The sequence below is a fragment of the Centrocercus urophasianus genome, unplaced genomic scaffold, assembly GCF_019232065.1.
Source record: "Centrocercus urophasianus isolate 14NV4802_14NV808 unplaced genomic scaffold, USGS_Curo_1.0 seq_13, whole genome shotgun sequence".
In the NCBI taxonomy this organism is placed as follows: Eukaryota; Metazoa; Chordata; class Aves; order Galliformes; family Phasianidae; genus Centrocercus; species Centrocercus urophasianus.
Genome location: NW_024884475.1, coordinates 30,444,009 through 30,463,042, shown reverse-complemented (window position 1 = coordinate 30,463,042; position 19,034 = coordinate 30,444,009). Strand labels below are relative to the sequence as shown.

At 36.5% G+C, this 19,034-nt stretch overlaps 1 protein-coding gene and 2 long non-coding RNA genes across 12 annotated transcripts in view; 1 reads left to right on the top strand and 2 right to left on the bottom strand.

Annotated features, from left to right (window-relative positions):
• The window catches only part of LOC122156880, a 60,216-nt gene extending 53,775 nt beyond the window's left edge, over window positions 1–6,441 (bottom strand). For all 4 annotated transcript variants that reach the window (XR_006167685.1, XR_006167684.1, XR_006167686.1 and 1 more), the window contains exons 1-3: window positions 6,103–6,441; window positions 3,590–3,703; window positions 196–365 (exon numbers count right to left, since the gene is read on the bottom strand). This is a non-coding gene — a long non-coding RNA (uncharacterized LOC122156880). The remainder of the gene's footprint in view (window positions 1–195; window positions 366–3,589; window positions 3,704–6,102) is intronic.
• The window catches only part of RAP1GDS1 (Rap1 GTPase-GDP dissociation stimulator 1), an 88,423-nt gene that overhangs the window by 55,172 nt on the left and 14,217 nt on the right, over window positions 1–19,034 (top strand). For 6 of the 7 annotated variants that reach the window (XM_042812112.1, XM_042812110.1, XM_042812108.1 and 3 more), the window contains 3 exons: window positions 7,661–7,807; window positions 15,466–15,594; window positions 18,031–18,156. In XM_042812112.1, the coding sequence (XP_042668046.1) occupies window positions 7,661–7,807; window positions 15,466–15,594; window positions 18,031–18,156 (402 nt within the window). The remainder of the gene's footprint in view (window positions 1–7,660; window positions 7,808–15,465; window positions 15,595–18,030; window positions 18,157–19,034) is intronic. The other variant, XM_042812113.1, reaches the window with a different exon arrangement.
• Window positions 9,418–18,682, bottom strand: LOC122156881. The gene is made up of 5 exons (XR_006167688.1): window positions 18,602–18,682; window positions 15,228–15,323; window positions 13,972–14,071; window positions 13,548–13,736; window positions 9,418–9,892 (listed from the first exon to the last, which is right to left on the bottom strand). It is a non-coding gene; the product is annotated as an uncharacterized LOC122156881 (long non-coding RNA).

The following is a 19,034-nucleotide window of genomic DNA, read 5'->3' as shown; positions in this document are numbered from 1 at the left end:
AAATCTTCCTAGAGCACTGGAAAGAGCCATTTGAAGGGTGACAAAAACATGAATTCTCCTTCTAAGGCTATTACTCTTTTCAAACTTATGTTCTACATATTGACCGTATTGAGACAAGTGACTAAATTCTTATGACTTAAGCCAAAACTTAAAAGCAGCCCACATAAGAAAAGTAAATTAATAAATGCAATTTACCATGTATTTGCACTTTCTTCTTCATGTCTTTAAAATGAATATATGAGACTTGTTTTCTTGCGTTTCAAAGAGTTCAGGTATGAAGAGTCCTCTATATTTTCTGCAATGCTGTTTTTTTTCCTTTTCCATATTTTTTCCAGGAAGATTATTGGAATATGTAGATCAGTATTCTGTCAGAACAGGAACCAAGACTACAAAAGTGAGAAACAAAGCAGACTTTTTCCAGTTCTTTACTTTCTCCCCCTCCTGCATTTCATTCACAGTCTTTAAAGTTTGTGCTTTATTCACATTCCAACATTGCCCTTAATCCTGAGGCTGCTGCTCATTTTGTCAGTTGTCCAGCCAGCAGAATAGCCTGAGGAGTCAGGGTGGGTGTGAGAAGGCTATCTAGAGCGGTACCTACTTCCTTGCAGAGGGGTTACTTACCTGAGATGATGTCCAGTTCATTTATCAATGACATCTTAGCACCTCGCCTCCTGAGTGTGGGCTGTTCTACAGTCACCTTATGTTCCTTGATGCCCTAAAGTCAAATCAGTGAACGGCCTTCTGCTAAAGAGGTAAAAGATTTCCTAAAACAAAAGACTTTACTGATCTTTCTCAAGCTGCAACCCTTGAAATTGAAGCATCTCCTACAGTCACCAGGCTGAACGCTGCTCCCTTTGAAGGCCAGATCTCGCTCCCTACAGCTGCATACTGTTGGGCAAAGGCAGCACTACCCCAAACCCAACCAAACCCAAGACTCTCCACAGCTTTTCCGAGGGCACTTGATTCCTCACTACTCAGGGCCTAGTAAGATCTGCAAACGTGCTTTGTGATGTTTTTTTGTGATGTTCGTTAGTCAGTTTTGCTTTTTGCCTCTTGGCCTTATTTCAAACCCCTGTAGGTCACACACTTTGAATTTGCCTCTCTGACTGCTTTGCTGGAGGACCACAGCTCCTTTCAGCTGTCAGCACTGCTCCTGCACAATGCCAGGCTCAGCTTCATGCTGAGCTCCTTTCAGCAGCACCCAGCAGAAAATCTCTGCTTGGCATTTGGTTTTGGTCTACTCAGATCCTTGCTCGTGGCCAGATGAAGCTGAGAAATCTAAATCTAAATGTGTGCAGGTTTATTCTGTTAATAGCATGGGATGCTATAAATGCCCACCTACCATTGTAGGAAAACTGCTTGATGAGTTATGGTATAATTGGATTCCATTATTTATTTTATAATACATAAGTAAAAAGCATAGGCTGGATTTAGTTGTGACTTACACTCTCATAAACCTGGAGTAATTTGTTTTGGCTGCAGTACAATTACTCAGGAGTTGCGTGGAGTTAGCAAATCAGCAGAAGAATCTGCTGTGAGCATTTCAAGTGGGAAGGAAGGCAGAGAGAACTGCTGCACTTAAGCCAGGAGGCCCCTTGCCTGTCTTAGGCTTAGCTACTTTAGCTTTTTCATACTGTTTGGTTTCCTTGCTTTTTAACAGAATTCATGAGTGGAACTATGTTTGTTCTTTTGACTGAAATTAGAAACAGGTGATTTATCTTGTATCTGACAGAAGAGGAATTGGAAAAAACAAGATAGCTTTTGGAAATCAATTGAGAATTTCAGTGTGGCTTGCCTCTGGCTATTACCACAGCATTACACGAGGGACACTGTGATACTGTCACATTCGCCTGTCCCTTCAAAGGTTCAGCCGAACTCCTGACTGAAATTCCATGATACTTGCCAAGGGAGAGGAAGGCTTGTTAGCACTGATGCCCTACAGGGCACTCAAAATTTAACATATAATAAATCTTCCAAAAATATCACTAGGTTTTCAGTTGGAACATTTTTTAAAGTGATTAGATGAAATAAAGCAGTTGTGTGAGTGCTAGTGAGCACCTGACAGTTTATTTTAGTAGCTGTTTTGTCCTTCATCTGCCAGTCCAGTACCTGAGCTGAACAAGGCTTCTGTGTCTGGTAGCAGCCTCTGGGCCCATACACCACTGCTTCAGTTGTCACTACCCAGCACATATGCTGGCAGCGATTTTATCCAGGAAGACTGATGCTACACCTTTTCAGTCTTTGAAGACATTGTATTAAAATACAGTTTTCTGTTTGCATTTCAAGCTTATTGTTCAACTCTTTACTATTTTAGCAGTCATTTTTTAAGGCGGCACCCTCAATGAAGGTGGAGTTAGAACTGGAGTTAGAACCGATGATAGGTGCTGGCAATTTAAGATAACTAACTACAAGATTTGTATTTCTCTTGGCAGCAGGCATGGCTAATTGAGGATGAGTTTTTTCTTCATTAAAGAAAAAAATTAAGACTATAGTCATTGATTTTAATCAACAAGCAAATTTTTAAAAAAGTACTTCTGGTAATCACATTTATATAATCCCTGAGGTAATTAAATAAATGGAAAGGAACTTCAGTACAAATCGAGCAATCCCAAATCAATTTGACCATTCAAGTCATAAAACATTAATACCAAAGCACAGTGTTGCCATGCCCTGTTGCTTGTAGACAAGTGCAAAGAAGATGCAGAAAAAAAGCAGCAAACAATACCGTCAGTGCAATATAATTTCATGAAATTACTTTCCTTGAAAAAATAAAATTAATGGAATGCTGCTCTGTGTTCTGCAGTGGGGTTGTAGACTGCAAAGAACTGAGAGTGCAGAATCCTCTGATTTAAAAGCATACACAAACAAGATAAAAAGCCTAGTCAAGTATTATTAAAATTGAATGGCAGCATTGCATTACAAGTTTCACCATTAAAATGATGAAATAGAAAAATATAATAGTAAACTCTCAGTTAATTCAAGTAATTAAGGTTTTCCTAATATCTGCACATATAGTGTGCTTTATGCTAGGAAAGGGTTTGCCCCAAAATTTTTAAATTTTCTTTCATTTTCTTACTTAAAGCATGGAAGTGAGCCCTTTCTTCCTTCGAAGTTCTGCTCCTGTTGTTTTGTTTGGTTTTTTTACCACATGTACTCATAATTTTATGAATGTCACATCATAATTTTCTCTGCAACAACCAGTTTGATGTCACAGAAAATTATGATTTCAGGTGAAAGAATAAGCACTAGAAGCAGATGTATGGTGAAAAAGAAACAACTACACAAATGGGTCCCATAAAAAAAGAAGAAAATGAAAACAGAACATGAAGAAAGAACTCTTCCCCCTCCTCCCTAGGACTACTGCACATTCATCTTATATTAAAATAACATTCTCCATAAAACCCTGGTTCAGCCTAAGCAATATTTTGGCCACAAAGAATGCAGAACTGACAGACTGCATCTGAATTTCTGCAGCTCTGTCAGACACCTGAGAACATATTAAGTGCACTGAAAATAATTTCTGTATTATCTATTATAAGATGTTATTCTACTTGTGGATATTGGTCACACTCCAGCTGTATGGCAGTACCTTTATATTTTTCCTGAAGGTCTTCCATGGTTGGAGGAAAAACTTTCTGCGTTACATATCGCTGAATGAAGAGCAGACAAATCACATGAACGGAGGGCAGACATAGAAGATACTCTGCAGTATGAAAGCAAAGATTTGATCAGATGGGAGAAGTGTTTGCACCAGTTTTTTCAGTAAATGAAGGCTGAACAACTATAGGTTCTAATGTATATGACAACCCCTCTGACAAATAATCCCAGCCTGGAGGATAGCCAAGCATGGGTCCTGAAGAAACCAATCCTCAATGAAGAGAAGTTGAGAGCCCTTTGAGAAATAAAGAGCTGCCATAGAGAGGTTTTGCATAGGCTTGCTGCATCTTCCAAGGCAGCATTCAAGGAGAACAAGTATAGAAGGCACCTTCCCCTGAGTTTTAAAGATCTTCTAGTCAGGAACTACAAAAATTTTGCTCTTTGGCTGGTGCATCCCTGAGATCCTATAAGAGAGGGCCACAATGAAATTTGACAGATGTCTGCATAGGAGGCATGAGAGCCATCACAGTAATTTGATAGTCTATATTAAAACCCAGTTCTGCATAAAACCCCTGAGAGTAATTAAGGATAGAAAAAGAGACTCTAGTCATTCTTAGAGATAGTTGTGTTGGACTAAAGGACATTGGGGAAATAGCGACTTGTTCTATAATAAATCTCACTATACATTTCATTGTAGGAAGAAAACCATCTCTCTGCTCTCTTGGGTTGTTGTCATTTTGGCATCTTTGAACAGTATCATGTTTACTAAAAAAAAGTAATAATGCAACATCATTGCCCTTTATGAGCTCTACTGAAACATTTTAAAGTAGAACTGTGAATGCTCATTAAACTGTTCAAACGTTGGTCTCATAGGAACAGCAAATGTTTATTTAAAAAGGTCACAGGAATAAACTTGAACACTGCTTCTGGGAGGCTGGAAGCATTTTGAGAGTGGGAGTTCATAGAGCTGCTGAACTACAAGGTAATAGTTGGACTGAGAACAAGACACAGCAGCATGCTGTGGTCTTGTTTTGACTGTAAATGATTTGGAGTTTGGTATTCTTGTGTGCAAAATCTGTTTCTTAGAGACAAAGCAGGAAGAAGTGAGGCCATATAAGCACATGGAGTACTCTGAGTCAGAAATATGCTTTTTGCTTGGGGATGCAACTGACTGTCATAGCCTGAGCTTGGAGTGAGTAGTCAGGATCTTCTGAGTTTTCCTCCTACACCTGGTATGGAGTTCTTTGTGGCCCTCCACTAATGAGCTGCGTTAAACCTCTGAGGCATAAGGAGGCAGCACCAGGAGTTTGTAATTATAGCACCAGCGCAGGTCTGCTCTTCACCAAGCTGCTTTGGGCAGAAAAGCAGCTGTACAAGATGAGCCTAGCATGGGAAAGAGATGCAGCAACAAAAGAGATACAGCAACAAACTCAATTAAGGCACATTTTCTACTTCAGACTACCAAAGCTGGCACTTAGATCCAGCCACCTACCTGGGGAGGTGATCCTGCAGTTCATTTTACCATACATTTGGAGTATGCTATATGTACCTTATTTCTCAGAGTGAGATCTGTTGCTATATCTTTCTGCCTTAGTTTTGCTGTTGGTACCGTGAAAGCTGATTATCTATCTACATAATAAAAACATGGTGAGGATAAAAAAAAATGTATCATACATTAAAGTGAGAGACTACCATGTACTTAAAGATATAGATATAGCTGGTTTTGATATATAGCTTCTCTGACAAACCAGAGAGAAAACAGAACTAGAAGGATGTTCAGATCTTCATTTGTTCTAAGGTATTATCACACGATAATTTTCAGTGGAGTTGTGTCAAATTCTATCCAGGTAAGGAACTTGGCTTATAACTGCTTTTTTGTTGGTTTATGGTCTTTTTCTTTTTTCCCTTTTTTTCTTAATTTTTGCATCTAAACTCACCAGACTATACCTTTGCCAAAGTATTTTATGTGCAGTTCCATACCAAGACACATAACTAGTTTGACAACTGATTTTTATCACAAGCTCAATTTTATCATGGTTTTACTTTGATGGTTTTAATTGTATTATAGTAACTTGAATACCACAGTCAGTCTATTTGATGCAGAATCAGCAATTCAATTCTGTTTTGCACACCAGTTTTGACTCACAAAAAAGGTGAGTCATATACGAAATCATATATTAAATCTGCAATCAAAAAAATTCCAGAAGATACATAAAACAGTATGCTGGAATATTTTTTAAGTTTTTTTTTTCTCTGCTAATTTGATAAACATAAGCACCTAATTTGAATAACTACGCTGCCATACTATATTATGATGTAGAATTGTATTTAATTTCAGCATTACACCCATGTCTGCCAATGCATGAGGGATGTGAGAGGTTTACTGCTTTTGTATTTCTCCATTTTTCATACACCATCCTTGACAGACCTTATTATCTTGAATTTAAACAGATTTGACTTTAAACAGATTCTAGTTTCTAATTTTTCAAAATGAACTATACATACCTGGAGCGAATCACAGTTCCCTAGCGTCCTGATCAGGTCAGGAATGGAAACAGTCAACGACTTTTTTCCTCTGCTACGTGTCCAATTTCATGGATACTCTGCAAAACACTCACTAGTGTGGTAATAAACTAAACAGTTTAGATCCACCAAGAATTTCTCTTCCCATTCCAGCTCCACTCAGTACATCATCTGAAGTCCCTATATCTATATATCTACACATATATATATATACCCTCCTTTATACATACAAATGGTTATAACTATAGAACAGTTCATATATATATAGCTATATATACATGCTATACTGTATACTTTATACAGAGAGTATTCATATATAAAACTATAGTTATAACCCTTTATTTAGCTATATATTAATTATATATTTTTCTGTAAAATTAATACACTGTTCCTCTTATACCCCTTACATTCTAATGCAATATGCTCCTTTTAAATGCTATTAACAACAACTGGAAGATTTAGAAACTTTTTGAAGAGCTCTGGACCAATTTTTAGTGGAAGATCATATTATAAATGAGAACAACCTTGGTATTCGTGCTGCACGTGTGGCAGAATTGGGAAAACTTAATAGCTAAACCTCCAAGCATCTCTATTATGGGGATAGAAGAGTGATGTTAACAGTGCAGAATAGCAAAGGAAAGATGAGATCTGCTGTTGGACCATTAAGAATTAAAGGACTGAGGAGCAGTGTAAGTTTTCATCCAGATTTTCCAGTTGATTCCGGTTGTAACTCACTAGGAAATCTCTGCTTTTTGTAGCCATGCAATTAAGGTTATTGATTGTTGTCTACTGCCTGCTGGGAAAGGAAGCAGTATAGTTGGTTACTGTAATAAAGGACAATTTTTTTTTATTCATACACTGATACATCAAAGTGGATTTGTTATACAGAGAGTTCCACACAAAGACTATGGTGTATTATTTATGAAACTTCAGAACACTGTAGTATATTGCAGATGAGAATGAATTTTCTTTCAGCCATACAAAAACAATCTGATAGTGGTATTAAATTCCAGGTATGGAAATATGAAGAACACGCTGTGTGCCAGTGAGTTGGTTACTGGGAGTTGGTACCTCTGATTTGCTTTTCCATTTTTTTCCCATATCCCCTTGCTCAAGGGAGCAGGTTGTTCTTTATTTCAATTTCTCAATCCACATAGCAGTAGGAGTCATTTGGCTTGTCCACAAAGCCTTCAGGATACGTGCACTTTATTTTGTAAATGCTCAGAACCTTCCTCTGGCAAAATCCAATGCATCATCTGAAGATTATTTTTCAGCTTCAGGGCCTCTGCATCAAACTAAACATCTGTACAAAGGTATTAGCGCCAAGTGGTTAATCCATTTTGTTGTAGGTGTTCTCACTTTCCCAGCTCTGTTGCACTAAAAGCTGGCCTTCAAGAGTCTTGAAAATAGAGGAATTTGACAACACTGAAGAAATGACTTCACTGTTTAAAAAGTTGGCTTTGTATGATTACTGTGATGTTCGGGGTTCTGTGGTGGGTTTTGGTTTCATTTATTTTTAATGTAACTCTTTGTTTTACAGATGAGGGCAGGAACGCAGTTGACCATGCAGGTGGTGCACATATTGTAGTAGACCTTATAAGGTCGCTGTGCAGTAAAACAGATCCAGCCAGTGAGAAGCTCTTGACTGTCTTTTGTGGCATGCTGATGAACTATAGCAATGAGAATGGTAAACAACACGAAAAACTTGCTTTATGTCTACCAGGAGAACAACCCCATCCAAAACCGAAAAAAGATAAACATTAAAGCCAACTGTAGGTTTATGTTGTAGAAACCAACTCTAAATTATTTTAAAAGATAACCACCTCGATTTACATATGCAATTTTCTGTTTCAGTACAATTACATTCCAAGAAATACTTGATGTCTTCCTGAGGCAATTCCTAATAGTATAAAGTTTTTAAATCACCATCTGGAATTTACTTGTATCTAAAAGCAATACATATAGATGCATCATACACCTGAGGAAGAAACAGATTTGCAGAAGTAAACTAGGCTACATTGCATCCTCTTTTTCATTTAATATCAAATGGCACTATAATATTGGTTTTTCTCAGGCACACAGTATTGTTTTGTTGATAATCTGGATTAAATATACAGGTTTTTCTTAACCATTTTCACCTTGAGAAATGTATGCAAAACCACATGTTACCTGTGTTACATATGGGGAATAATTTATGTGTATATCCAGCACTAATCTGTGCCTGCCAGTCTGTACCTTCACATTAAGTGGAAGTGTTTAGGGCTGGGACAACAAAACAAGATAGTAGCTAAAGTTAAAAATCCTAGACCACTGAGGCATAGAAAGCAGTGTTCAACATTAGCTGTACAAATGTCCTGGTATTTTAGTACCTAGTTTGCTTCTGCATGCAAGTGTGGTAATAATGCCAAGGCAAATTTTGTAGCAATCACTCACTTCCGAGTTTTTCTAAATGGGAATTTTTAAGAAAATGGGGAGAAGTGAGGAAAGCTAAATAGAGGCTGTTCTCCTGACTTGTAATGGCACGGATTGCAAATGTAGATAGCTAATCACACTGTTCCTTCAATCATGCTCATCTCCTGATTTGTAGTGCTTTGTCTGATGAAAAAATAGCTTCTTTATTAGCAATTCCCTGTTTCTTTACCATTGTAACTTAGCACTTCCTGTGACTCACTTCCCAAACCTGTGTCCCCAACTCTTCTGCTTTTCAGGAAGGTCCTTAGGCTTAATTTTTTGACCTTTATTGTATAAATTTTTAATCTACTTTATCATCTCTTCTGGTACAGTTTTTTTCTCACACATTTTCTGCACCATCTCTCCAGATCTCTCAGCTCTTATCTTATCTCAGATCTTTCCACCTCCAAATGCCATCGTTGTATGTGTCTCATGTCTTTCTCTTGTTCTTGCATTATTTTTCTATCCTCTTTTCCTAGTAATATTGAAGAATACTTCTTTATAGTACTTCTGCCTTATTCAGCAAATAACAACTGTCTAGCTCCTTTATTTCATAGTCTTCAGGAACTGTTTTTCTTGATGTCTGTGTGTCATATGTTTCCAAATTTTATAGTGTTAACTCCATTATTTTCTTTATTTGTTTAAACATGTAGAGCAAATATATTTTCGTATTAAAAAGCTTCCATGTAAATCTATAAGCTTCCATGATTGTCTGCATTAAGACTAGCAAGCTTCCAGTATATTTTGTAGTTCAAGACAGACCAGTTCCAAAGTGCTGTGCAGAGATACTGCAACAGTTTTGCTTCAGAGACCCAAGTTCTTAGCAAGTCTTCCATAGGTGAACTAGTTAGGAGACAAATCTCTGCAACAACAGTTTGACTGTTTTAAAGATGGAGTGAATGACTCATCCCATCTAGTAAGCTGGCTTATTCCCATGGAATCTATAAAGCAGTTGTGTAGTTCAGTGACAACTAGGAGGATTCACTAGCTGTTCTCTGCTCTGCTAAAAGACATCTTTCATTTCACATCAACTAACAAACTGATGCAACGGTCAGAGGAGCCACTGAAGCGGGTCAGAAACATGAAATACTCCCAGCTCCTAGATCTGGGTGCAGATCTCCACTCTGTGCTAACACTACATCAAGGAGGAATGCTGGAGGCTTACCAACCCTCACCTTCACCCCACATACCTGGTGTCTCTGTAAGGGCTTTCCATACGGACCCATTGCTATGTCATGTAAGACTCATGTTCTGTAGCTCCACTGTAATCGGTGAATCTGCCCCCGAGCTGTGGCAAAAACTAAAATGAACCCTGAATAATCTGCCAAGGAAAAAAAAATAATTATAAGATACAATTTTAGGAAGAAAACTCAGTGACTGTACGTGCAGTATGTGTATGGAGAGACAGGTGGTTGGCCTGCTTTCCAGATTTGTTTTAGGAGCCACAAATACAGCTGCACAACTGTTGTGAACTGCTATAAAAATACTATCTGCCAACCATGTTAAATTTTCAAGACAAATGTCAAATAGGAGCCCAAGAAAACCACTTACTTCCATGTATTGCAGCATCAGTTGGATAATATGCTGAGTAAGTGCAATTTTTCACTGATTTGTTAAAGATGAAAAACTCAGGTTGCCCTGACAGGGAACTGTACTCACAGATTAGCTAGTGCTGTTTTCACAATTTACTTGCAAAAGCTCAATCCTGTGTTACTTCCAAAGAAGACAAACACTGCACTAATTGTACTGTAGAATGAGAATATGGGATTGTGTCCTAGGGTCTTAGATTGCTGTACTCATAGTTATGGAAACAAATTGGACAAAAAAAAAAAAAAAAAATTGGAAGCGTGAGAAGAAAAGTGTTTCAGTCTTTGAAACAGCACTTTCTGTTTTTACTGTTTCTGTAATCTTTTCCTGCTCAGCATGCGATGTTACCAAGTTACAGGTGGGGACTTTGAAGATTTCCTTACCTCCTCTAATGACTCACGCTCTCTGAAGTTGCACTAGCTATCCAGATAAGGATGATTACAGTGCATTTGGTTTTGTTGCATATAATTATCTGTGAACACCCTAATATTTTCCAATCCTTAGCTATTTATGAGCAAGGAGCATATAAATTGTTTATTTGATTCTAAACATCTCACTGTTCACAATATACTAATTGCCTTCTTTTTACAATAGCGACTGCACTATTTTTAATAGCAATTAACTACCTTATTTTTTTGACGTTAAAGATTCGTTCTTAAGTGCTTCACATTTTTTAATTAGCATAGGGCGTTTACCACACATGAATTTTACAAAAATGGCAACTAAAGAGCAGCTATGAGTAATATTTTATTTTCCTAAACAGAGCAAATTAATCTAGCATTCTTATACCTTGTGCTGGTTCTGCAATTGTAGCTTCATTCATAATGTTGTCTAAGCTTTAAAACTCAGATTCTCTTCATAAGGTTGTGCTATCTGCTCATGTTCTAAAATTATTTTTGCCTGATGTCTCTCACTTCTTTCCTTTGCTTCCATAGTAGCTTACCATTTCATTAGGTGCTACAATGTTAACAGAACAAACTTGGCTTTGGCATCTCTTGCACTTCTAAGCTTTAAAAAAAAAAAAAAAAAAAAAAAAAAAAAAAAAAAAAAAAAAAGTGTTGATTTTTAATTGTATTGCTAGAAAACGGGGATTTTTTGATGGGATACATCACCTTGTCTTCCGTATACATTATCTCAACCCCTCTCAGCTATAATTCTGTTTTACTACTGGAATTCAGTCAGATGCAAATTTCTCATCCCTGCCTTCCATTATCAATTCTCAAAAGGCAGAGTTGCAGGCATGGCTAGGAATGGGACAAGTGTGCCACACATTTGTGAATGGTTTTCCTCATGCTGTAATTCTGTTAAGTAAGTCTTGGCAAAAGCCTGTAACAGTGCTTTCTTTGTCAAGACGTGCAACAGCTGTATTGGCACCTTTGTGCGTTCAGCATAGCGTTGTGCTTCTCCCATTCTGAAGACATATTGTTACATATAGTCTCTGTATAGCTATGCATCTGCTTAACAGCAAGAGGCAAAGCAGGCTTGGATAAAGAGTGAAAAACTAGCAACTAATAATCATATGCAAACAGCCACATAAAAGAGTTAGTGACAAATGGTTATTCTGCAGTTATCATAATCCTGTAGGCTAAGACTAGTTACAAGTTAATGGGATTAGTCTGTAAAGTAGCTAACTGTCTCACGAGATTTGCAAAACAGACCATGAAAATACTTCCAAAGAAGTGTAGAAGTGATTGAGAATTAGGTCAATTGGATTCTTAGGTCATCAAATTATAGATCAGAAATCAACTGAATACAGTATGCATGTGTGAAACAACAGAGAAAAAATAATTCTGTTTATAGACTACTTTCTCATTTCATTTCATATTAAAATTCAGTCTGTCAAGGTTGTCTATTTCATTCAGTGCCTTTTTAAAATGTAAAGTGATGATGTTAAGCCATAAATCTGCCAACCTTTTCCTATGATCACAAAACTCTCAGTGACTGAAATAAAGACTGGGGACTGTCTTGCATTGTTTACTGTCTGCAGAATCTATGTCAATACACAAAGAATGAAAAGAATGAAAGGAAGACTTACTGTTCCACGATTATGGTCTAATAGCAATATTTCAGCAATGCTTCCTTCTAAGACTTAACTTTGCTAATTTTCATGCTTGCCATAGTTTTTGTTTCATTTCATCACTGCTGTATAGTGTGCTTTCAAAATCTAAATATACTTTAAATGCAAAGAAACCTAAAGCATGTAAAAGCAGATTAACTTTTTTTAAGATAGTGATATAATTTACTATATAATTACTTTTATAGGTTATTAACTTATGCCACCTATTTGTAGAAAACAGATTTTCCTTTAGTGATATAAACACTTAGTAATGAAACATGATGACTGGATGTTTTCTGAAATTTTGTCCAACATCAAGCAGTAGCCTAAATCAGCATTTTGAATTCAAATGCCCCCAGTAAAGTTCTCAATTTGGGATATTCTCCTCAGATCTTATTCTTTGGAGTTTCCATGTGTGTCACCGAAGGACACGGAGCCATTGAAATTCAAGTTTTAGGTAGGTAACTATTTGTGCTGGCGCATGTATTGATTGCCTTTTATCTACCTGTATATGCATCTGTGCAGCATCACTATCAGTGCTTTTCAGCCCCGAGAGAACACAGGCATTTTTCCAGTGCAATATTTGATAGCAGTATAACGAGAGAGTTTTTTTTCTGACTTTAAGTCAAATTCTGAAGAGGCATTCAGGTTTTCATGCTTCCTGTTTAGCATGCATCCAGCTCTGCTTAGGAAGCTGATAGAAACGCTGTTTCATCCTGAGACGTGATGTTGCCTGGCCTTGAGCTTTGGTTCAGCCCTACATCAGAGAGCTGCTTGTAAGACAGATGCATGTTTCCCCTGAGGTTGCCTCCTGCTCTAATAGGGCCCTAGCACTTCATGCAGTGAAGGGCTGAGGTTATGCAGTTATTCCAGGTTTTGCCTCCCATGTGGCTTTGTGACTCATGAGGTTGTCGTGTCTTTGTGAGGAAAAAGTATATCCTTCTGCTTACTGTGGTAAGACGTCAATATTAAGCCCAGATTTTCCCTTTTTGGCAATTCCTGTTCATGCTTTTCTACACTGTAGGCTAGTCCTCAGATGCTATTCTTCCACCGGGGAAAAAAAGCTGGCATGGAATCAGATACAATATGTGAGTTTTGACCTAGTACAATTATTCCTTGATGGTGTATTTTCTTTTTCCTTTATTCCTCTTTAGGAATTATGGAGTCCTTTAAACTAATGCGCTCCATGCTCTCTTAAACTATATCCTTCCATTTGGCTCTTAAGATTCCTTTTTCCTTTTAAGGATATGATTTCCCTCTTCCTCATTTGTTTTTTGCCCCTTAGATTTTTTCTATCTATTGTGTTAAAAAAACAAAACAAAACACTACTCACAGTACAGAGTTTGTTTCTGATGTCAGAACGCTTTGCTAAATGAAGCCCATAGAGATTACTCAAAGAGATAGAAGCATAGTCTAGTAATGAAGAAACTTCTTTTCACATAATTTTCTATGCATTTGTCCTTTGTGTCTTTGTTTTCCTGCTATCCATGACTACCATTTTTCCTTCACAATTGTTAAGCACCTGCAAGGGACAGTCAAAAATCAAGGAGAAAAACAGATTATTTACCAGTAACTTCAGTTCTCCTACACAAACATTTTCTCCACAGAACCATTCCAGTTCCCCCTCTCAGTTTTTTGATTCAGAGTTAGATTTTTTACAGTCAGTTTGGAATGAAACAGGAGGCGTTGTAGTGACTCACACATCTGCTGGAGGTAAAATGGCATTCAATGCATGCGCTAGTGCAATCGGTACTTACCTGAAATTTGACAACTTCAACAGCTCTTTGATGTCTCAGATGGTGTTCTCATATATTTATCTAAAGATTATGAATCTCTGGAAGAGGTAACATCCACCCCCTAAAAAAAAAAAAAAAAAAAAAAAAAAAGGGAAATTCAGTTACTGGTCAAAAATAGGGTTTTATTAAAGACATCAAGACATAAGAATTCCTGTTCATCCCCAATAACCTGTAATAACTGCAACATAAACTTATTTAGTATATCAAATTTATTGTTATTCAAAGAGTGTCTTATACCAAATATAAATAAACATTCCAGAATCTTTTTGTAATTTTTATTAATGAAAATTTCAAAACACACATGGCAGAATCTGGAAGATAAAGAGGTTTCCAAGCATATGAGATGATACTAAATCTGCTAGACTTCAGCTATAAGATGTTTTTATCTTCCTATAAAAATCTGAAGTTTCTGTGGCTCTGATTCCACAGAAATAAAACTTCTAATTGATTTCAGCTGCTCAGGAAAAAAACAAAACAAAACAAAACAAAAACAAAAAAAAAAAACAAAAAACTCCCCTGTAGGGCTTGATCCAAAGTTAAATGAAGAAATAGAATTCTGCTGAATTCACTAGGCTTTGGATCGTTGTCTTTTGAGTGTATAACATTAAAATGTAGTTGAAGTGCCTAGAAATAGAGGAAAAAAGATACTTAAGAAATCTACTAAATATCTGGTTTGTTCACGTCTGCTTCATTCTAATCAACTGTGAAACAATGTTTTTCTTCTTTGCTGTGTTATAGGTAATGTTCAAGATAAAATATGGTTATAAATAATCCTTTAAAACAATCACATTTCTGCCTAACCATCAAAGCATCTTTCTATTTGCAGACACCTAGGAGCAATAACTTTCCTACTTGTAAATACTATAAACTACCATCCTATGCAAGAAATTATCAGAATGGCTTCTAAGGACTTTTCTTAAACCTTCCATTTTTTGTCTTTATTAAACTTTCTTTTTTCTCAAGCTCCTCATAATCTACATTGTGACTTCCTATGTTTATAAAACTTCTCATGTTTATTTCAGTGCCAGTTTATATTCATTCTACTTTTAATTTTCCAGTTTTTATCTTTAAGGCAAAACAGTTTATAGAACCATGCTCTCAGATAAATAAGTTTCTCACTGACGTAGTTTTGTTTTATTTTACTCAGCTAGTCTCAGTCAACTAAGACTCAAACCCAACTATATTAGGAGCCACCAGTAGCTGCATAATTAACTTACCTTACCACCAGAGCAGGAGGGAACAATTACAGGAATATATCCCATCACCAGGGGAAAAGGGAAGTCTGAGTCCATATCCCATGCCTGGACCAAATCCTAGTGTAGAATAGTAGAGGAGACAGCCATTTTAATACTGCTTAGCCTAGGAGTTACTTTGCGTGAAAAATGTTGTTCTGATGTAAATAACAGTACTACAGACACAAATACTAACTCTTCGTTGTGCTTTCTTTTTACATAGATACCCTGCAATCACAGCTTATCAATATGGGTGTTATTCCTACATTAGTGAAATTGTTGGGTATTCATTGCCAAAATGCAGCTCTGACAGAGATGTGCCTTGTTGCTTTTGGCAATTTAGCAGAACTTGGTAAGTCCGCAACATTCATCTCAAACTTAGTTCTAGTTTTCTTCAAGTTCATTCTTAAGATTAACAGAAGTCTTGTCTCAGTGCATTCCTACTGGTACATTCAAAATTTAAAGCAAGCAATTTCTGCTTCTTACCTCTGAAATCCATAGTTGTCTCTTTTTCCTTCAATAACTCAGATTTATTTGGGTACTTAGTATACTTTCTGTTTCATGCTAATGCTCTTCAGTGCAACTAGGCACATTCTAAATCATCTAAACAGTATTTCCTGAACACTGCTATTTATAGTGAATTATTTATTAATAATATAAATAATATATCCTGGTGCAGCTCCACAAAGTTCTATCAGGATTAAATTTGCCCATGGAATTCACTGAGTGAAACTGAAACAAGCACAGTTCATAAGTCTGTTTGTGCAATATTCTTTTAGGTGCTGAGTTTTAACATGTGCTACACTACATATTTGCGTGTACACGCCATGACAGAGATTGTGGTTTTTAACAAGTTTGTGTACAACTTCATTTAATTTGAAGTTTGTGATGATATTTAGATCCAATAGGTTTTTATTGGGATTCAACAAGGTGTAAATCAACAGGTTGTTAGGGCCTGTGTTTTATCACTTTTGTTTTACATTGGTGTTGATCTTTCACCAACCTATTTGGTCAAATTTTAGTCCTATTTATTCATTTCTTTATTTACTCTAGAGTAATATTTATATATGTTTACTCTATATTACTCTATATTATATATTTATACTCTATAGAGCATTTACTCTAGAGTATAATATAGCAGCTGGGATTATCATCCTGCATTTCTAAGGACATCCTGTGGTTCAGAATATGAAAAACATATCTGTGAGTTAGAATTATTTGAAGGCCTGAAATTATTCAAACTGTCCTCCATTCATAGTTTTGAAGGCCAGAGAGAATATTATGTACTCATCTAGTCTGGTCACACACATAATGCCTTTATACATAGAAGACAAGTTTGAATAGAATAGAATAAAACAACAGAAAGATTCAGCATTAGCACTTAAGAAATGTCTTGAAGAATTGTGATCTGTTCAAGCACTAACATATCCTGTCTGTACAGTAAAAAAAGTAATACAATCTTTGCTTGAAATTCTACTGTTACTAAAACACAACAAAAAACATAAAGATATTAAATATGATACTGAAAACTACATTTTCTTTTCCTCTTTGGGAACAGTCAGCACTGGCCAACTGGACAACTAACATGGGAAAGAAGCTTAAAGCAGCTGCTTCCCTTCCTGTTCCCGCACAGTGAAAAGCTGCTTGTTCTTTAAGATTGACACGAAATTAATTTAGCTTTTAATACCTAAATCTCCCTTAAGCAATAGCTTAGCCAATCACACTGCATCTGTAATATTTTATTTTTGCCATGTAACTTCAGGGAATTTTATTGTCAGGTTGTCATCTTTCATCACTTAAAAGTGACGACTGCATTCTAGAGATCCCATGGGAAGCATTATATGAAACTATGTCAAAGTAAAAAAAAAAAAACAAAAAAAAAACCAACCCACATTGAGAGAGTGGTGGTGCTTTTCAAATACCAGAAAGGTCAAAAATCCACTTAGAATATGCAGTGCAGTCATATATATTGAAAAAGCAGCAATGGGATGTGCACAAAAGAGGTTAGGTTTATGGTTTTTCCCAGTCCTTGATCAATTCTACATTAAAATAATCTCTAACCATCCACTAGAGCATTAGCAAAGGTGCTGGAAGATTTAATTACAGATGGCCCTCAGGAGGTGGCAACTGGAGAAGACAGAACACCATTCCCACCATCTGCATCCCTTGTAAAACTGCCAATTAGAAGGAATCAGATATAGGCAATAGAATCAGATGCTTCTATTGAATCCACAACATAGAAAACCACAATCCGATGAATAATCTCCTTGTGGCCACCTTGCCTAGTTGTAAATCTATGTTATGCTATCTGTGCAGTATGAAACAGCCTTGCAACAGCCATGCACAGATTTTAAAGGAAAGGTCACTGTCACAAGATCATGTAAACACTAAAACTTTTAGTATGACTCTTATCTCTCCTAGGGAAAATACAGTATATGATCTGTTAGTCTTCCTCTTAAGGTGGGGATAATAAAATACCATCTTTATTTTTGTAACATTACTGTTTCTATAGCTACCTTTACATTCTCTTGGGCAGAAACAGCCCCAACAGCCTTGATCATGTACATAGATCTTTTTGAACAGCCTTATTCACAATTGAAGGCAATACATCTGCTTTAAAGCATTAGACTATTTCTTTCCTTTTTGTGACAAACACAAGTCTATTGTTCTTGCCTGTGAAGTGCACTATTAGTCATCTCACTGAGTAAACCTGGTAAAAACAGAAAAAAAAAATCATCCTAGCTTTTGATTTGGTTTGTTTACTTGATACGGAACTTTTGCTTTGCAGAGTCAAGCAAAGAGCAGTTTGCCTACACAAACATTGCTGAAGAGCTTGTGAAACTGTTCAAGAAGCAAGTAGAGCATGATAAAAAAGAGATGATCTTTGAAGTTTTGGCTCCCCTAGCAGAAAACGGTGAGCATTTGATCTTTTTTATCTTACAGTATTTGTAATTCAGAAAAAAAAAAGGAATGGAATGGATATGTTTGTCTCTCTCAGGGACTAACCCTGTTTGGCAGTCCTCAGGGTTGATCTGTGTGATGACAGTTTCAGCTGAAGTGAATATTTTAACTGTCTGAGCACATGACAGGGGCCTACAAATTGCTGATACTGATTCCACCTCTGATTCATTCTGTATGTTATATTTTTTTCCTCCTACCTGTAGTGGAAACATCAAAAGCGGATTTTCTTTCTTTCTTATAGAAGAATTTACAGCATTTATCTACAGAACACTGTGAATATCAGAGATGCTCATCAGAGTTGTTCTAGGACTGTTACTCTCGCTTCAGCATTGTATTCTTATCCTATGAGCACGATCTATTTGCTTTACAAGTTGCATTTTAAAATCAGTGGAGCTTACTATTGATTGTTACTTCTCTGAAGTAGCCAGCAGGTTTCTCTGTGAAATACAGAGAGCTCCATTTCCCCTTGAAAGCTCATGAGAGGCTGTCACGACTGTAAGTCCTAAGGAGCAACAAAATAGGCACAACCTTTGGCTGAAGCATTCATAGTCCATTGCAGCACCAATATATAATATTATATATTATAATACAATATATATATATATAATGATGTAGTGACTGACATATATAAATATTATATATTTGAATTATATATTAAATATTATATAAAAATAAATAATAGATATTATTATATATACATAATAATTCAGTCACTACATCATTTACTGGTATCTCAGAACTCCCCACCCCCCAACAGCTTAATTTCCTATGGAAATATTTTTGCAAGGGACATGTTAATTGCAGATATAAGAGGACATTCTCTGCTTACTT